The sequence below is a fragment of the Stegastes partitus genome, unplaced genomic scaffold, assembly GCF_000690725.1.
Source record: "Stegastes partitus isolate 25-593 unplaced genomic scaffold, Stegastes_partitus-1.0.2 Scaffold304, whole genome shotgun sequence".
Taxonomy (NCBI): Eukaryota; Metazoa; Chordata; class Actinopteri; family Pomacentridae; genus Stegastes; species Stegastes partitus.
This window is the reverse complement of record NW_007578035.1, coordinates 70,113-89,161: the sequence shown is the minus strand read 5'-3', so window position 1 is coordinate 89,161 and position 19,049 is coordinate 70,113. Positions and strand designations below refer to the sequence as shown.

At 41.4% G+C, this 19,049-nt stretch overlaps 1 protein-coding gene across 1 annotated transcript in view; it reads left to right on the top strand.

Annotated features, from left to right (window-relative positions):
* LOC103358334 (tumor suppressor candidate 3) overlaps positions 1-14,846 on the top strand; it is a 95,884-nt gene extending 81,038 nt beyond the window's left edge. Inside the window, exons 8-10 of the mRNA XM_008283261.1 lie at positions 296-370; positions 11,016-11,106; positions 14,581-14,846. Coding sequence (XP_008281483.1) covers positions 296-370; positions 11,016-11,106; positions 14,581-14,596 — 182 coding nt within the window. The 3' untranslated portion in view covers positions 14,597-14,846. The remainder of the gene's footprint in view (positions 1-295; positions 371-11,015; positions 11,107-14,580) is intronic.
* The last annotated feature ends 4,203 nt before the right edge of the window (positions 14,847-19,049 follow it).

Here is a 19,049-nt window from a genome sequence, read left to right as displayed (position 1 = left end):
TCAGAATTAGCATTTTTATTAACTTCTGACACAATCTCAAGAAAACACGAAGGTTGTGCATTTGTATCAAATGTGTTTTAGAGTAATTGCACTTGATTGCTCTGCACCGGACATGTTTTCCTGCGATTCGTCCACATCCTTGACTGTCGCTAATCTGCTCGAGTGCCGCTATGCACATGTGTGCATATGTGCTTTTATGTAAGTGCGTGTCCAGTTTTTCCTGGGTCAGTGTGTACCTCCAGCGACCTCCTGTCTTGTATGTAAGTGTGCAGTTTCCTTGACAACCTTGCCCCAGATGCTGCAATCACCATGGGGATGGTGCTGCTCAACGAAGCTGCCACCTCCAAGGGAGATGTTGGCAAAAGAAGAAGTAAGTAGTGATTTTGTTCCGCTTCTTTACCTTCTTTTTTTTCCCCTTCCTTTTGTAACCTCATTACCTCATTTTGTAGCATTATAAGTAAAGCAGGAGTGTCAGGAGCATGAGCAAGGTGTGTGTTCGAGTAACTTGCAGGTGAGTGATTTATCGCGACGCCTCGCATGCATTAACATCTGTTTGAAGGCAACATTGCAATTCTTGTCGCAGAAACAAACCGTTATTTCTTGCAGATGCACAGAACAATAACGTGATGTAATTCCAGCTAAGGAAAAAAAACAAAGCAGCTGTAAAAAGTTAAACATTTTAATGAGGTACAAAACATAGAGCGATATGGTTCGGCTGTAAATGTGTCAACTAATTAAAATGTCTTGTGGTCAAAGGCATGCCACAAATTCAGGCATTAACAATAAATTATTTTGGCTGTCAGACTTAAGGAGCGCTGCGAGGATTCTCCTTCTTTAAAAATTAGACTTACACTCATCAACTGTATAAGCTGTTGTTTGTTTGCGAGGCATCCTTCTGCTTTTCTCTATCACTGGAAAACAGTGTTTCCTTGCAAACACTCCAGGCTACACTGTTTAGCACAAATGCCTTTTGTAGCCTTCGGTTATGCTTAATTCAGGCGATGTTTTTGTCAGAATACATGCGCTAGTACTTGTCCATGCTCTAATTTTCCACCATGACATTGCAACAGCTAGCACTTTGGGGGATGGTTTCGGTTCAAGAACACTCAGTCGCACTTTACAAGATGTAGTTTCTTTGTGGGTATGCAAACTTATTCAAAACGGACACTTTTTTCCTTTTCAGTTATGATCTCTCTATTTCTCCACCCACTGCAACAACACTTGAAAAACAGTGAATCAGAACAGCACAATGAAGACAGCAAAGCCACACAACTTTTTTTTTATTTTATTTTTTTAAAATAGCAGTTACGACTTAAACAGCGGGCTGCGAGGTGGCTCTGTGGTTAGCACTGTCGCCACACAGCTAGAAGATCGAGTTCATGTCCCGGTTAGGACGCCTGGGATCTTTCTGCATGGAGTTTGCATGTTCTCCCCGTGCAGCGTGGGTTCTCTCCGGGTTCTCCGGCTTCCTCCCACACAGTCCAAAAACATGTTGAGGTTAATTGGTGATTCTAAATTGTCCGTAGGTTATGAATGTGAGTGTGCTTGGTTGTCTGTCTCTAAGTGTAGCCCTGTGATAGACTGGTGACATGTCCAGGTGAACCTGCCTTAAGTCGGCTGGGGTAGACTCCAGCCCCCCATGACCCTAGTGAGGATTAAGCGGTGTGTAGATAATGGATGGACTTAAACAGCAGATAAACCTTGGAAAGTTGTTCCATTACAAATATTAACACGTGCACTCACACACATGCACACAGTTCATAAATTAACAATTATCTCAGTACTGTCATTAGTGTGACACGTATTTGCATAACTGTCAATTAGCTGGAGCAGCGACGAAAATGGGAAGTGCTTATTTTGCTCTCAAGATAATCACTGAGATGACCCCTCACCTGCCCCATAACTGCCACTGAATACGCAACCACAGTCCTTAGATATGCCTGAGGAAAGCTTGATTAACTTTGGCATGCGACCACTTTTCTTCATTTCTCCTATGATAAGCCTTTACCTAACTGTACTTGAGCTGTGGGTAATAACCTTTAAAAGGTGCATTTATGTGGCTTCATCAGAATGAACCCGATTTAACCAAAGTTCTTCATATCCATAAACATCACATGCACAGGAATTGCAAATGAAATCCAGCTGGGTGTGTGTATGATCTGTCCAATAAACAGCACCAAAATACAAAAAAAAAATGCCAAGGCAAAGAATAATGATAATTACTCAATTTGCAGTCACAATCTGCTCAAAATTAACATCTGATTTACTACAGCAGCAAATAATTATGCAGCCACCAACTACACAATCTGCAAGGGAAGGAGAATTTCATGGCACAGTTCAGTTATGACCAGCAAGCTCCGAAAATCTCAACTCAAGGACTTTTAAAATAAATGCTGTGGGGACCATTACACAGAAATCCCATGTTAAAATTTAATAATACAGTATATTTTAATTTAACTAGAATGTAAAATGAATTGAAATCACACAAAAATCATGTTCCGAAGAAATGAGAAGTACAAATTATCACTGCTAGCGATGGACCGTAACTACAGAAAGCGCAGGCAGATGGAAATAAATATGACTGATGTCTCTCTTGATTCCCAAAGTCTCTATAACTGAATGCATATTATTAAATGTCCCATCAAACAGGTAGAGTTCCAGCAGTGCAGCTGAAGCTCTGTTGGCATATTTATATTCATTCTTGAATGTCCTCCTTTTCTTCCTCAGAAGCATGCATACATTTGCTGCTCATCATACATCATACATGAGTTTAGGATCAACTAATCCTGTTAACTTGTTAACAGGATTAGTTGATTCAAACTTTTTTTTTTCACACCACTTCAGAACTTTGGAAACATGAGTTAGATTTACCTCTAAATGTTCACCCAACAAAAAGATTGTCATTGCGCTTTGAAGAATCCGTTCATAATGGAAACTTACCCTCTTAAATCCACGATACATGAAGTTGTAATTGTCTTTCTCCATATCTTCTTGTCAAATGTGGAACTCATTCATTAAGCTGACAAAGTGTAAAAGACCCCAAACCTGTAATATTTATCCACATGAATGTTCAAGTGATTCATCCTAATTGATTTGAAATTCTAAGCAAAACATAGTCGCCCTTTCTTTCTTTCTTTGAGATCCAGCAGAGGTTGATCGCATTCCTTTTACCTACTAATAAAGCTCTGCAAATATGCTGCTGTGGGGAGGCGGAGAGTTGTCAACACAAAACTGACCCTCTTGAAAACCCAGCACAATGCACAATCAGCAGCGCAAACAGTAAATTATCAACGTGGTCACTTCACTGATTATGCTGAAGGGGAGTCTTCAGTCTTGTTTGATGACAATTAGACTTCTAGGCCAATGTGTCACTGGGTTCAGAATGTGTTTGAGAATAAGACCACCCTTTTATGTTTATGAGGACAAAAAAACAAAACAAAACAAAAAACATGGACAGTCTTTATAATCTGATAATGGGATAATAAGTATAGTGGTGAATGAAACGAGCTCGGTAATGAATTTTTTGGATTGTTCATTAAAATTATTATTCATACCCAGTTTAACCATTTGTCTGCCAAAAGACCTTCAAAGTATGATAACATGAAAAGAAAAATTCCTCTAGGAGGCCTGCCAGGAAGAGCTTCTCAATAAGGAAGTATTGTAGATGGGATAAATCGGCTAAGTAGCAAGGTATCAATATGAGCTAGGACCTGAGATGTGAGCCAGTGGAAAACAGAAAGACAGCAAACTTATGTAAATATATGCAAGATTTTGAACAAATCACGCAACCCTACCATAACACAAAACACATGAAACAGAATGAAGCAACAGTGTGTAAGAACTGACAGAAATGTATGGAATATTATGCCAGTGTACTGATCAGAAGCTGGTTAAAGCAGTGGTGATCTGGAAGCTCATTTAATTGTTATCATGAAAAGCCAGATTGTGACGAGCATGCCCTTGGAGTTGTTGCAATCCAAAAATATCCCCTGCAGTCACTCTGGAGGCTTGATCTCAGGGGGAAGTGGGAGGTTGGGCCTGCAGATGCTGGTGGACAGAGTGGACAACCTTGTGCTGGTCAACAAGCAGAGTCGTTGATGTATTTAGGGTCTCCCCTTTTGGTGGGGGGCATCTTTGTTTTTGTTTAGTTTTTTTAATTTTTTTTTTTTGGCCTTTTTCGGCTTTATTGGTTAGGACAGAGAGAGGGAGACAGGAAAGTGGGAGAAGAATGGGGGAAGGACCTGCAGCAAAGGGTCATGAGCGGGACTCAAACCCATGACCGCTGGGTCGTGGACTGTAGCCCCTGTACATGGGACGCCAGCTCAACCAGGTGAGCTATAGCAGCGCCTGTTGGGGAGCCTCTTAGCAAAACAGAAAATCTTTTCACCCTGGGAAGGGTTGTGCCACCCACAGATGCTTTCACATTCAGATCCTTGATGAGAAGCTTTCAGAGAATCCCAGTTTTTTTCCTGTTACTCTTTCTGGCAATTAAAGTCTAATTATGGATTTCTAATGCCCTTGCAATTATATAAGACCAAGAACCATTGGTGTACCGTCAACCTTTGCTGATACGTGTATGTATAAATGACGTGGATATGTAGATTCTGCCGGTATTATCAGATTTCTTTACCTTCACATTTATAGTGCTCTACTCCAGTATGCTTGGGAGACAGTAGAGAGCATTTGGGCATAAATTGTCGCCCAAAACAGGCAGTGGTGCCTCTTGCCTTCCAAATAGTGATGAATGCACAAATACACCGCGTTTTATGTTTCAGTCATACAGAAGAAAAGCCTTCATGCTGAGGATTTGTTTTCTCCTTGAATTTATAGTATCTGCGGGAAACATTTCCAACAAGACCAGCGCAAAATAGTTGTCGTTTAGTCAAAAACAGGTAACACAGTTCATCATTTCAGATGGGAGGTTGCTACATATGAGGGACATAAACAGTCGTGACTCGACATTCCAACTCGTAACAATCTGAAACCTTGCTATGCGATAGGTTTATAGAAAAAATGAACGGAACCCAAAAAAATAGCCTTAACACACCGACTGCCTTGGATTCTGACTCCAACATGACATTTTATGTTACAAATAAGGACAACAGCGTATTATCTGACTGAACAATCCGACTTATTTACTTACCTTTGATGTCAGCTGACTGGCCCGTGCACAAGCGCTCTGGTCAATTAGCTGTGAAATCCAGCGATGCGTAGTGTTCTAACAACACACTAGTTATTATAACAACTATAAACAATACATATTAACAACAAATCACCCTTCAAGCATCAAGCCATCCTTGTATCTCGACCTTCGTCTTGACAATCCGACAGCTTTGCTATCCGACATAAAAGAAGGTTTTACATTTAGTTTCAGATAATCAAGTCGTAGGGCTGCAAGGTGGCTCAGTGGTTAGCATCATTGCCTCGCAGCAAGAGGGTTGATGGTTCGCGTCCCGGTGGGGGCACTGGAATCTTTCTGCGTGGAGTTTGCATGTTCTCCCTGTGCAGCGTGGGTTCTCTCCGGGTTCTCCGGCTTCCTCCCACACGGTCCAAAAACATGTTGAGGTTAATTGGTGATTCGAAATTGTCTGTAGGTGTGAATGTGAGTGTGCTTGGTTGTCTGTCTCTAAGTGTAGCCCTGTGATAGACTGGTGACCTGTCCAGGGTGTCCCCTGCCTTCACCCTAAGTCAGCTGGGATAGACTCCAGCCCCCCGTGTCTCTAGTGAGGATTAAGTGGTGTATAGAAAATGGATGGATGATCAAGTCATGACTGTATTATTTAAATGCTAATTTCATATACATCTTCATTATAGTATGTGTATCTGGTGAATTGTGCGTATTGAATTAATGGTATTATGGAAGTATGCTATATATTGCTTTTGTTGAGATATAGTCGATCATCTAGCAATCATCCTAATAGTTACACTCTGAAATGTACTTTCAGAAACACCCCTTCATCTCTTGTACCTATTGTGCCTGACCAAACTTGTCGTGTTTAAAAAAAAAAAAATCAGCACAGGCCTCCAAACAGTCCTTAATATTTTGCAAGGGTCTCAGCTCAATCTCGAGATTATCACAGGGGGTGATGGATAGTAGATGACCCGCACTGGTAATTACCTCAAACACAGCTACAACCACAAGTGGAATTTAATTAGAGTCGGCGGGATGAAAAAGCAACTCAAAAACTGTTCCACTTGCTTCCACGAGGCCACACACTCTACAGCATCTCTAAAAAAATCTAAAGGCAAGATTATCACCCAGGAGTTCTCCTTGAGATGTTAAGGCTTGGCAATTAAAATGATAATGACTGCATAACTACAAGACCTGGTTCTCAGAATCAGACCGAACACACTCCTACATACGTGCAGAAAGTCGCGTGTGCACATAATTATCACCTGTTTAATGCTGACATATCATGCACAGTGCAGAAGACTCTCCGTGCTCCTTAATTTGTGACGGGTATCTCTTATCTGGTTTCTGCTTGTTTTAATCCTGTCTTTCTTCACCTTACTTTTTCTTTCTCCTGTCTTCAACTAATTATATGCAAAACTTGTACTTTTTTTAATACATCAGCTACTTGAATTCACCCTCCTTTGTATAATTACTTCCTGCTAATTTTAACCAATTAAAAGAAACATCACTCAGATCGCATTTTAATGCTGTTAATGCTTACAAGACTTACTACACAACAAATGTCAACACACATGCCCGGATAACATAAATGTCCTTCACAACCACGGTCATGGAAACGACACACGTGCATGTGCACACGCAAATTAAATAAGTGCATTATAAAGAAGCGTAGAGAATAGTCGTCTGTCAGTAATAGAGAGAGGATTAAGGCTTGGATGGTCGTGTAATCACTGGATGTGGGTGTTAAATCCCTGGCATATAGCTTCCATACTGCTGAGTGCAACTACAGGAAGTTTTCTGCTGCTGCCATGGGCATCTGCATGTGAAATCACAGCAGCACACACTTTATTTCTCAGCGTAATTTGTAAATGGAGGTAGAAACTCACTACATAGAGGGGTTTATATGGAAAAGTGGTCAGTGGAAGAAAAAAATAAAGACTGGTCAAGTGCTGTGACGTATAGATTTCACACCCCATCTTGGAAAGTATAAAAAAAAAAATGACAACAAAAAATAATGTGTCGTCATTCTTTTCTTTATTTGTTCAAGTTTAAATTTAAAGACACACATCTCTCTCCCCTTAACACTACAAGCTAATGCACTTATGACATGTCTGTTAGATCACAAGGACACATTTTGCATTTACAACAAATGTAAACATAACTTTTGTTCGTTTACAAAATCTCTACAAAAAGGTTAAGATTTGGAAATCAAGTTCTTTGCTTGGTTAACATGTGGTGTTTTTTTTATATACTACAAGACACATTATGAGCAAAATAAGCAATTAAAGCCATGGCCTTGAAACCACAGTATACCATTGACAGTCTCATAGCTTCACACAGCCAGGATTTCATACGCAACCAAGCAATCGTATTAGCTTGCAGGGTAGGAGTTAGTTTCTGGGTTGAACACGTATGACTGCATTACTTCAATATTATAGCTTTTTGCAATTTTGCAGCTTAAAGTAGTTTTCAAGCATTTGAGTGGCGTCATAGGTGAGCTGGTGTGCTGAGCTGCAGTTAATGACAAAATGGTTGGTGGAAGGACTTGGATCTGCACAATCTAAAGGAAGGCATGATACACTTAAAGAAGGTTTTAATCAGTGAGTAAATAGAGACTTTAATGAGAGGCTATGAAGGAAAAATTAGTTTTCACAGCATGCACATGTTTAAATTTCATATGAAAAACGCATACAAGGGGTTTAAAAGTTAAGAGCACGGGTGAAGATGCTTCTAATTTGTATTCCTCTTGAATGACATACTTGTTACTCATAAAATTATCTGATCAGCAGTTTAAGCAAAGGTTGTTTTTTTTTTTTGTTTTTTTTTTTAAAGTACGGGAAATTCAGAATGTCTTACCTGTTTGTTATGCCACCCTTTCACTAGCAGCTCTTTGGCTGCATGGACTTTATCAGTTTGTACAAACTGTAATAACCCATTTATCGCTGTTATCCAAGCATGATTTTACAATGTTCCAAAGGGCTTCTGTTAATGACAGGAAGGATTGGCTTTCCCCCAGTGTCCCTATAAATGTTCAAGGTCAGGTGACTGTGGAGGAAAGTCTCTGACAGTCAGCAGGCCTCCATCTTCTGTGTTCTGCAAGTCGTTCTTGAAAAGGTTTGAGGTGTGTTTGGGCTCATTATCCTGCTGCAGTATGAATCCTCCTGCTCACGACATAGAGGGGTAAAGCAGGTCTCTGAGGACAGGAGGTTGTTTCTCCTTGGTCGGGGTGGTGTCGATTCAGCACAGATGTCCAACTCCAGAGTAGCGAAACATCTGACCGCCATGTTTCACTGATGGTTGGACACACCGTGTTTCATTCTCTCTCCTGGTCAGCTCTAACTGGAGTTCATCAGTAAATAAAACCTTCTTTTTTTCCTTTTTTCTTTTTCCCAGTCATCCATTGTGAAGTGCTGATATGTCTTTGCACACCTCAAGCATTTGGCCTTTTTTTTCCCCCTGCTGAGAAGTACTTTAGAGACCGCTGCTTATCCTCTGAGATCCCTCATGTACAAAGGTGTTAACATGGTCCCTACTTTCTTTGGAATATTTCTAAGTTCACATAAAAATGTGACATATTTTTTGGTGTGAACTCCGCAGTAAACAGGCAATGCAGCCATGTTCACAATTGCACAGAGAGTACATTGCGAATGCATATCCTCCTGAATATCCCTTAATGCGATTACATACACATATGCCAATGTATGCAAATCATTGTGTATATAAACCGTTATCAAGTGGTCACTGTACTTGAGGCTGTTTTCAGAATGTCACAGTGGTAACTTTATCAATCTCCTCCAAAAAGGCAAAGACAAAAAACAGGCTTCTTTGTGTCGGTTCAGTGTGAAAACAATCACTTGTGGCCGATTCTATCCGCCGATTGAGTCACTTCATGTCGTCAGCAGCCGGTTGCTAATTAAGGAATAAACCGCAAAGAACCATTTAGCGTCACGATCTATTCATATTTGTCCTCCTAATGAGATAGGCTTAACTTAATATGTTTATTGGCTTTCTCCTGCTCGGGAAATGTAAATTTATTTTTACCATGCCAATATATTGTGATTCGAATTGAGCCAAGTCATACAGTCAAAAGAGGGATTACCACCTTTGTCACTGAGGGAAATCATTCAGCTTAAGCAACTTGTCATTTCGCCAAGGTCATAAATCACTTAGCATATTAGCATGCTTAGTGCGTGTGCGCATGGGAGTGTCATTATCCATGGATGCATACTAAGATCGCTCAGTCATAATTGATGAGCTAAGGGAAATACACCCCCCTCTATATTTAATGAAGATACACGGGTGTCTGATGCTCACACACTCAATAGGCACATATGTAGATGTGGCAAACCAGGAGACACGGGGGGGCACGAGGGCTGTCCGTGGAGACACACTCTCAAATATGCATTGTTCTCAATTAAGCCACTCGGCACAGGTTTGTGTTGCGACACTTGTCCGGACATTGTCTTGAATTAGTTATCAGTGCAGCCCTTAGTTAACCCCAAATCTGGCCTCTCACCTCTTAACAGTAACGTCTTTAAAGTAAAGAAGTGTTTCAAACAGTTTAGATGGCCTTTGGTCAACAGTGTTAGGAAACCACACAGACGCTTGCTGTACACGGAGGAGGGTGTGTGTGTGTGTGTTAGAGTGTCTGTGGTAAATGGATTAGGACTTGAATGTCATATCAATTGCTGTTTCCTTCTCATGCTCGCACTTCCTCACGCACAGCTGTGTCACGGCACAAACACTGCCGCACTTATGCTGAATTGTGAGCGTTTGATATGCATGGAAAGTGAAAGAATGAAAGGGGGAACAGTTGCGTAGCGGCTGACACTGAGCAATGACAGCGAATGTAGTCTTACGCGCGCATACATTACGGACCACACATCCGCAGCCGCGCAAACAACCGGAGCCCGGCACGTATACACAAATTGACGCTGAGAATCCATCTTACATTTTCCCAGCCAAATCTTTTGTTCTGACATCGTCCCTCTCTCTCTCTTCACACACACACACACATACAGAGTGAGAACAAGAAGATATCTCACTATTTAGTCTCCAGGAGAGGTACTCATCCTAATCCCTGATTAACAATATCAGTCGGTGGTGACAGTTTAATTTAACACAGTGCTTCTCAGGGATTAGCCACTGCATGAGGGTGTGCATACACTCATACACCCACGCACACACACACACACACACACACGCACACAATTCCCATGCAGATTAAAGATCACGCTTATGTATATTTTACTTTAGAATAGCCACTGAGGAAATAAGATGATAATGGCTTCAAACACATTTTTCTGCAACACGGCAAAGCTGATAATGAGAAGGAGGCGCCGGCACATACATTGAGGCGTTGTGTAAATAAAGGTGAATATTAAAGGCGTTTTTCACCGTGACAAGCGCCGGGTAATGTTTTAGGTGTCCTTTCTGCAAACGTTTCAGCAATATTGTTTCGTGTCATCGTTCAGGTTGCGCGCGTGCAGGCCTTTGTAGGTTGCTTGTATGTTTTTGTGTGTAGAGGAAATGAAGAGGGATGCTTTTCAGTGTGTACCATGTCTAAACCTCGCAAGCACATTCAATTTGAACAGAGATCAAACAGAGAGTTGCATCAGTGGTTATAATGTGCGTGGAATGATTGAAATGGATGCCTTTAGCCAGGAATCAAATATTCTCACAGGCCGTTGTCTGCTAATTATTATGCATATATCAGCGTGTCTGCAGGCCCTGCAGAGATGGAGAAATATGTAAAGCCAAAAGCATCAAATGGAGTCGCTTTAGGTTTAGAGATCATGTTACACTTAATGTTATCATTGCACCGTCCTTCTAACCAGTAGTGTTGCGTAACAGCATTCTGTGTCCGTGTGCTTCTTTGCAGTCATCTGCCTGGTTGGCCTCGGCCTGGTGGTGTTTTTCTTCAGCTTCCTGCTCTCCATCTTCAGGTCAAAGTATCACGGATACCCCTACAGGTAAACACAGCAAACCACACAGCACCGCCGCACAGACGCTCTCACCCCGGCGTCCTCGACAGCTATTCAAACACAATCCACAGGCGCACGGTGCATCTCAAAATCACTGAAGTTGACGTAAAATCGCTGCAGAGTTATTGCAAACACAGTGCAGAAATCCAGGCCAAAACAGGATCCATCCATTCCCATTATTCCTTTGATTTAATGACAGCTGCTCGATTGGAAACACTCCCTCCAAAATGTACAAGACACAGAGCCAACGTTCTTTCTCCAGAGGCCAGTCTTACAGCGAACAGATTTGCAGCCTGATTTCGTGGGATCGCTGCGTTTTTCTCTTGTTTTGCTGTATATTCAGTATATTATCGCCTGTTTCCCCCGTTCAGTCCTCATCATTAGAAATCATGGCTCTTTCCTAAAGGTTGTCATGCAGTAAATGTGTTTGGACACTGAAGCTCTTTAGCTTAGTGAGCCTGAACAGCAGCAATTTTGTCCCACTTTGAACTAAAGGTCACCCACTACATAAAAAAAAAAGATTTAATGTGTGACGGGAAACACTCCACAAGTCTGAAGAGTCTGGGTCCAATTCTTCGCCACTTAAGCAGCAGGAGGATATTTTGTGTACAACACCTGAAACCTGAGCTGCTGAAACTCATCTGTGGAGCTAAAAGACATTCAGGAAGTTGAGGGCACTTCAGCAGTTCAGCTAATTTACCATCACGGTGGGGGTATTGAGCCCTGTTGTAACCTGTAGATGAAATAGGACCAAACTGTAGTGTTCCAGTTCAGTGGAGGGGTTTAAAATCCAATAATTGTTGTTGAGAGACTTAAAGGCACTGATGGAAGGATTACTGGTGGTGTGGAACTGGTAACCTTTTATTTTATTCCTCTGGAGTTGCTGTTTTTTTCCCCTAATTTCCAGCAAGTTGACTGTAATGCGGTACTATTAATTTGGAAAACTGGCATCTTTTAAAGGAAAACATCCATTTAAAAGTGGATTCTTCATACATGTTTAATTTGTTCATCTGTAGTTTGAGCTGACCTGCTGTGCCTTGACTTCGAGTGAATCAAACGAAAACTCTCCATGTTTCCTGTAATATTTGAAGAGTTCATTTGCAAAAACAGATAACTCCATCTTCACAAACCTTGAGAAAACCCACTTTTCCATCGTCTACCTGACTTAAGCAGAGGTTTGTCTAAATAATGTTACCGGGGCGCTGCGCCCTCATTACTCCCGGCTTGCGCCCTCTTACCAAAATGCCGACTGAACCCTAGTAACACTTGGGCCATGTTCTTACATGCTGCCGTACAACATGCAATCTTGACGAAAACGATCTTCTCGGCCGTGACAATATCCCAGCACCATCACAAGACAACGTATCGGCTCATCACAAACGTTATAATGACATATTCCGATAGCGGCAGATACACCGTGAGACGGTGCAAAAAAACGATCGAAATTGGCGTTTTCCATGCCGAGGCGCCATGTTGTTTTGCTGCTAGCTGCTCTCGCGAGATTTCATAGAGGTTACATGCAAGGTCAGCTGACCTACACAGCGAGATTTCTGGAGACTGAATGACCTTTCACCTACTGGCGCGGGAGCTTTGACAGAAAAGAGCTGTTTTTGTTCACGCTTGGGCATTTAAAGATGTCATCTGGCGGCACAAAACAGAAGAAGGCAAAAGTGTGTCTGGGGCAGAAGAAGATGACTTGTTTTTTCTGCCACAAATCGGATAAAGGTGGCCAGTAGTAGTAGAAGTATTTGTCATGTTTTCATTTACAGAGTACAGCTGTATTACGACTCTAACCAAACAACAATTACTCAACAGTTGATAGTGTCTTGATTTCTGAAGTTTCATGAGCTAAAGTTTCTCTCTCAGATAGCCTCAGAATGTCCCGTTTAGGCTTCAATTTTTCAAAGGCTTCGCATCCCCTCCTCGGTCGCTTCGCCAATTTTTTTTCTAGAAAAACCCCTGCTTAAGTTATCTTTATTATCGTCATGTCATTTCTACTGAGTCAAATCTACAGTTTGATTGAGATTATCTCAAGCAAACGACAACCAAAAAATAAGTTTCCTGAAAATCTACGAAAACGGATTTATCTTTTTTTGCAAATGAACTCTTCATTTATCAAATCACAGGCTTCAGCCCAGGAAACGTAGAGTGAACATGACGTGGAAAGGCCTCCAAAGTACACTGATGCCATCAGGGTTAAACTATTGTAGGCGGGAATCATTTGCTGTAATGAACTCTACTCCTCCCACTCGTTTACCAGTCCACCTATACAACAGCAAGATCACAGCAGTAGTTATGTGAAATATGAGATGCAGAGCAGCAAAAGCGTGACTGGTTCTTGACATTAAATTCAGCCTGAGAAGGAAGATATATTTTTCACTTCCTAAAAATAGGTCACTGATACCTACCATCTAGTGTATGCTTATTATTTGATATGAAACACAGAAATGTTTAGCAATAAAAGCAAATTGTATGTAATGAGGAAGCAGCCAGCACCATCTCTGAAGTGCCATAATAACCGTGAAGCAAATGTGTACTTCATATAATTCGATAATACACTTCACCGCTGCTTACGTTGAGCTCCAAGAGGCGGCATTTTAAATCTCTGTTGTTTATATTTAACTGTGACCCGCTACGTATTAATAAAGTGCGTGTTTTGAATTTTGAATGGCGTGTAGGAATATTTGGGGGCAGGTCTGCTGCTGCTGCTCCTTCCTATTTGGTAAACACAAATGCATCTCCAGCAAGCAATTGAGCAATTTTACCTGATTACATGCTTCGGGAAACTGTTTGAACTCGCAATAAGTACTTTCTAAACAGATAATCACCAACGGCCACAGGCTTTTGTGTGTGTGTGTGTTGGGTTTTTTTTTGGCCTCTGTGTTGTTCTGCAACACCAAGTAAAGCGGAAAAAGGCTTTTATCGATATGAAAGTCCCCAAATGTTGGTTTGATGAGAACTGATTGGTCGGTTGGTCCCTGGTTTTGTTTGTAATTACAAATCTAAAGTTTAGGATCATTTCGAGAAGGTAAAGAAACGCCAAGAAGGTGACAAAACATTCGTTTATCGTGTGTCAAGAATGATAATTATGTGAATTTGCGCTAAAGTTTGTTGGAATACGTGAACAAAATGTCTTTTTGCAGCTTTTTCTGACAGATTTTAAAGACTCATTTTGATGGTTTTCTCTGTAATCTAGCATAGTTCTAACAACGCTATATTCAATATTGTCTCTCAAACCAGGGACTTAAACCACTTTCTAATTCTCCCAAAAGCATCTATATTGAAACGATTCACTTATTATCTAAACCATGTGACAGCTATTAATGACTGACGGCTTTAACTAATGACTTGCCGACTGAAAATCTCTGCTTGGCGGCAGTCCTAATTTATGTCCCTCTTTTCTTTTCCTACTCTCCTTTGTTTGCTTCGTTCCCCCCCTCTCTCTTCTCCTTTGTCTTGTAGCTTCCTTATTAAGTAAAAAAAAAAACGGCAGAAGAGGAGGTCAGAGGATGTCGAGGAGGCGGTAGGTGAGGAGGAGTCGAGAACATACTTGAAGAGGAGGCAGTGTAACTACTGAGGCTAAAGTGCATGATGGAGTTTCTTTTTGTGTGTGTTGTTGTTTCTTTTTTTTTATTTTATTAACTGCTATCATCGAATCGTTGAGCTGAAATACAAATAAATTGTACCTTCGCGCACTGGAAAATAAAGGTGTTTGGCTTGTCTCTGTATCTTTGTCGATTCTTTTCAGCGGTTGAATGTTCCGACTTCCTTTAATACATGGATTTAAGCCTATTTATTACAACTGTGTCACATATGGAAGCTGAAATGTATGAAAGCTTAATAACTGGGTGCAATTTCTCTTGTGCCAAGTACTTATATATCTTTATGTTAATGTCGGTTGTGTAGAAGCAAATTCCTGCATCATGTTTGTAGTCAACCTGCTCTTTACAGTGTAAATCCAACCATTTGAATCTGAGGTTAGAAAGATTCCTGACCTACAATTTCTGTTGGCATCTTAGATTTTCATCTGTTGGTGCTAAACTGTATAGTACATTTTCTTGAACCAGGATGGCTTCTCCTGCCTTTCCCCCTGCAATCTCACAGGACGTTTATATTGTATATCTGCAAAATGTAGACTGCCAAAGCCTTTCAGCTGGGTACATACTGTATATTTACTTGACAGCTAAATCATAGGTTGTGTTGGGCAACTTGGAGGAGGTCAGTAGACAAATTGTCATCATAGTTTAATAGCAAAAACTAGAAGACTGCGCTCCCCCCACCAAAGCCAATGGCCTATCTTGCAATTTTAAAGAAAGTGATGTGGATCCAAACCTAAATTTAAGGGGTCCTTCCTTTGCTTCACCTCTCTGCCAAACACCATGGAATCCAGCCTGGTAGTTTTTTTTTTTGCATAATCTTGCTGACAGCCAATAAAAACACATACCAGACATAACAGGAATAAACATCAAAATCAATTAATATGGCAAAGGGCAAGAAAAACTCAAGATGCAAGAGTTGAAAGAAAACACATTTGGCTGTTCTAAATGAACAATAACTCATTGAACTCAAACCTCCTCCCCCATGATGCAAAGCAGCAACACATGAGTTCACAGGGGCTGCTGATGAGTGGTGCAGCATTTCTTGGAGAATGTGAGAAGCATAGGTCATTTAGTGAACACATATACAGCTCTTTCACTTGTGGACTGCCCACTAAAACACTGAGTGGGCTGAGTGTTGAAACCATTTATGTAACCTGCTGTGCGTGGGCTGCCAGAGGAATGGTTACTGTAGATAGAAAAATGTCATAAAAATATTCCCATTCTTGTCTATTTTTGTTTGAAATCATTGGAAGAGGGAAGCATTGTCTGTGTATTCGTGCAAGCTGATCTTTAAAAAAAACAACAACAACACAAATACACACAGTGGTATATTTGACTTTGCCAGTTCATGCTGGAAGCTCAACTAAATCAAAGATTACTGAGAGTTGCTTACTCGTTAGCACAGCGGGATTATATAAATAGAATCACTGCATTTAGCGAGAATGTTATGCGCGGCGGCGGCGTTGCGAGAGGGGTGGCATACTTCTAGTAACACCTGCCCTCTTTGTGCTCGTATGAAAATAATAACTTCCTTATTTAGAGTGAGCAGAACAATCGCTGTAAGCTCGCTGAATGAGGCTGTTTTGGTGCGAGGATGCATGAGAGGAGCGTCTCAGCCTAAAAGTTCCAGTGCTGCGTCACATTTGAATGAAGCGGCAGAAGAATTCCGACTGTCAGCGGAATTCCCCATCTGTTTTCCCTCAACTGTTGGCCTTTATGTTGGGAGGACGAAGGCAGAGCAAATGTCACCTATTTCCAAATGGATGGAAATCAATGTGGATATCAGACAGAGGACCGTTGTAGGACACATAGCAGTTGGAACTCAGAAGGGCCTTACGGGGTTTTACTCCCTTTTATAACCTCCTGTGAAAAACTTCAAAGACAGAGATGCAAATAGAGTTAAGAGTAAAAAAGCACCATCAACACTGATCAGAGTTCAGCATACTAACACTGATTGCATTTAACAGTGTTTAACAGCAGAAGTAAGGCGTCATGTTCATGAAAAAGTTCTCCTCGTATACAATCGTAATGAAACAAGTCTTTAAATGATGTAGAATAGCTGCAAGGTGGCGCAGTTGGTAGCACTGTTGCCGGTTCGCGTCCCGGTGGGGGCACCGGAATCTTTCTGCGTGGAGTTTGCATGTTCTCCCCGTGCAGCGTGGGTTCTCTCCGGGTTCTCCGGCTTCCTCCCACACAGTCCAAAAACATGTTGAGGTTAATTGGTGATTCTAAATTGTCCGTAAGTGTGAATGTGATGGTTGGTTGTCTGTCTCTAAGTGTAGCCCTGTGATAGACTGGTGACCTGTCCAGGGTGTCCCCTGCCTTCGCCCTAAGTCAGCTGGGATAGACTCCAGCCCCCCACGACCCTAATGAGGATTAAGCGGTGTATAGAAAATGGATGGATGATGTAAAATAAAGCAGCAACGTCTGGGGCTGACAAATGAAGCCACAGAACACAAAAAGTGCAGTTCTTTAAATGGCCACTTGACGCTGGATCCAGAAGTGAGTCGATCCCCCAGAGCACAGGGGTCAAATTTCGGCCTGTGGGCCAAAAACTGGCCCCCAGTGTGATTATATTTGCCCTGCGAGATAATATCAAATGTCTATTAGACCTGGTCCGCCAGTATATAGCACATGCATCGTTAATACTACATATCCCAGAATGCTCTGCTAGTGCGTTGTCAATGAAGACCTACAAGCATCCCCTCCCCCTTCTGTTGGCATTCATTAGCAACCTCATGTTAGCAGTCACCTCAGGAACATTTAAGCCACCCCTCACAATAGATGGAAAAACAGGAGCTTTGACAACAGGTGGGAGGCAGATTATCTGTTCATGAATGTAAAGGACAGACCTTAATTAAGCTTTGCTCGTTCCAGATTTAATGTTTAAGCAAAACCCACCTTGCAGCCCAAAAAGGAAAACATGCAAAATTTAGTCAATTTTTTAATAACTATCGAGTCTGGCCCTCGACCCAGTTTTTTTTTTTTTTTATATATTTTGGCCCACTGTGTGTTTGAGTTTGACACCCATGCCACAGAGCCTCATGTTAAACTTTGCAGCAGTAATACACATATACAGCCTGGAACAATAAATAGCATGACAACTGCATGGGGTGAACTTTTATTTAGCTCATCCATTTAGATTGTATTTGAGGCATTTACAAAAACAGATTAACATTTTCAAAAATAACATCGTTCACACCAGATTGTTTTCAAAAAAAGTCTTTGTTTACGCAAACCCGCATAAACACGAGCTGCTATGAGCATGCCAAACCTATAGGGGGCAGTGTAACGTGAAGCATAAAGCAATGCTAACCAATCAGAATCAGTAGCCAAACAATAAACATGGGTCGCTCACATATGATGCTGATGGCGCTTTTGTCGCATACTGTGACCTCAAACACCGTCTCATCCTGTCTGCATGCAAACGTAAAGTTTTCCAAATCTCCACTTCAGCCGGAGTTTTCAGATGTGATCGTTTTCGGTGACTTGTAGCTTCGTTTACGTGTAAACCAAAGGCCCAAACGCTTTGAAATATCACCGTTTTTGCGACATGCGAAGGAGGCCTAAGTGTAAAGGTATGGATAATTACGGGTTTAATTCCTGCTATCCACAACTGCCCTCATCCCCAACCGGTCGAGGCAAACGGCTGCCTTCCCTGAGCTTGGTTCTGTTGGAGGGTTTATTTTTGGTTCCTTCCCACTGTGGCCGACTGCTTGCTTATGGGAAATTGAAAGGAAACTTTGAGACTTTTCTGTTTAAAATTTGTAACGTCTTCACCTTATCATGCAAAGTGTTATTAGATGACATATGTTGTGAATTGGTGCTATATAAATATAACTGAATTGACTTGACAGGTGGGTCATGGCTCACCTCAGCTCCACTCACACTGTGTGGATTTCTTTTTCTTTTCTTTTGAATTAGAAGTCAAAGCCACTGTTCAGGAACCCTATAGCTGATGTCATGAAGAGTTTTTTCCATTTTTCCATGCAGTCAATGTTTCTTAGTGGTTAAAAAAGGCCCAAGTTTTCCAGGAACATATTCATTCTGTATGTATGATGGCTATCTATTCATTAACTAGGCCTACAAGTTTAATTATAAGCACAGTAGTGACATTTCAGTCGGAAATAAATCATAAAGTAGCACGTCATGGGTATGATTTATCTCCACGTGTGAATGTGTACGATTACCGTTCTCCTTCCCTGTAATGCAGCAACAGTCTATTCCAGATGCTTTCAGTCCGGTTCATGCCGAGACGGGCTTCTGCCCCTGTGAATAGAGAACATTCATAAATTTAATGGAAATCTGTCGTACAGTTCAAAGGCATTACCT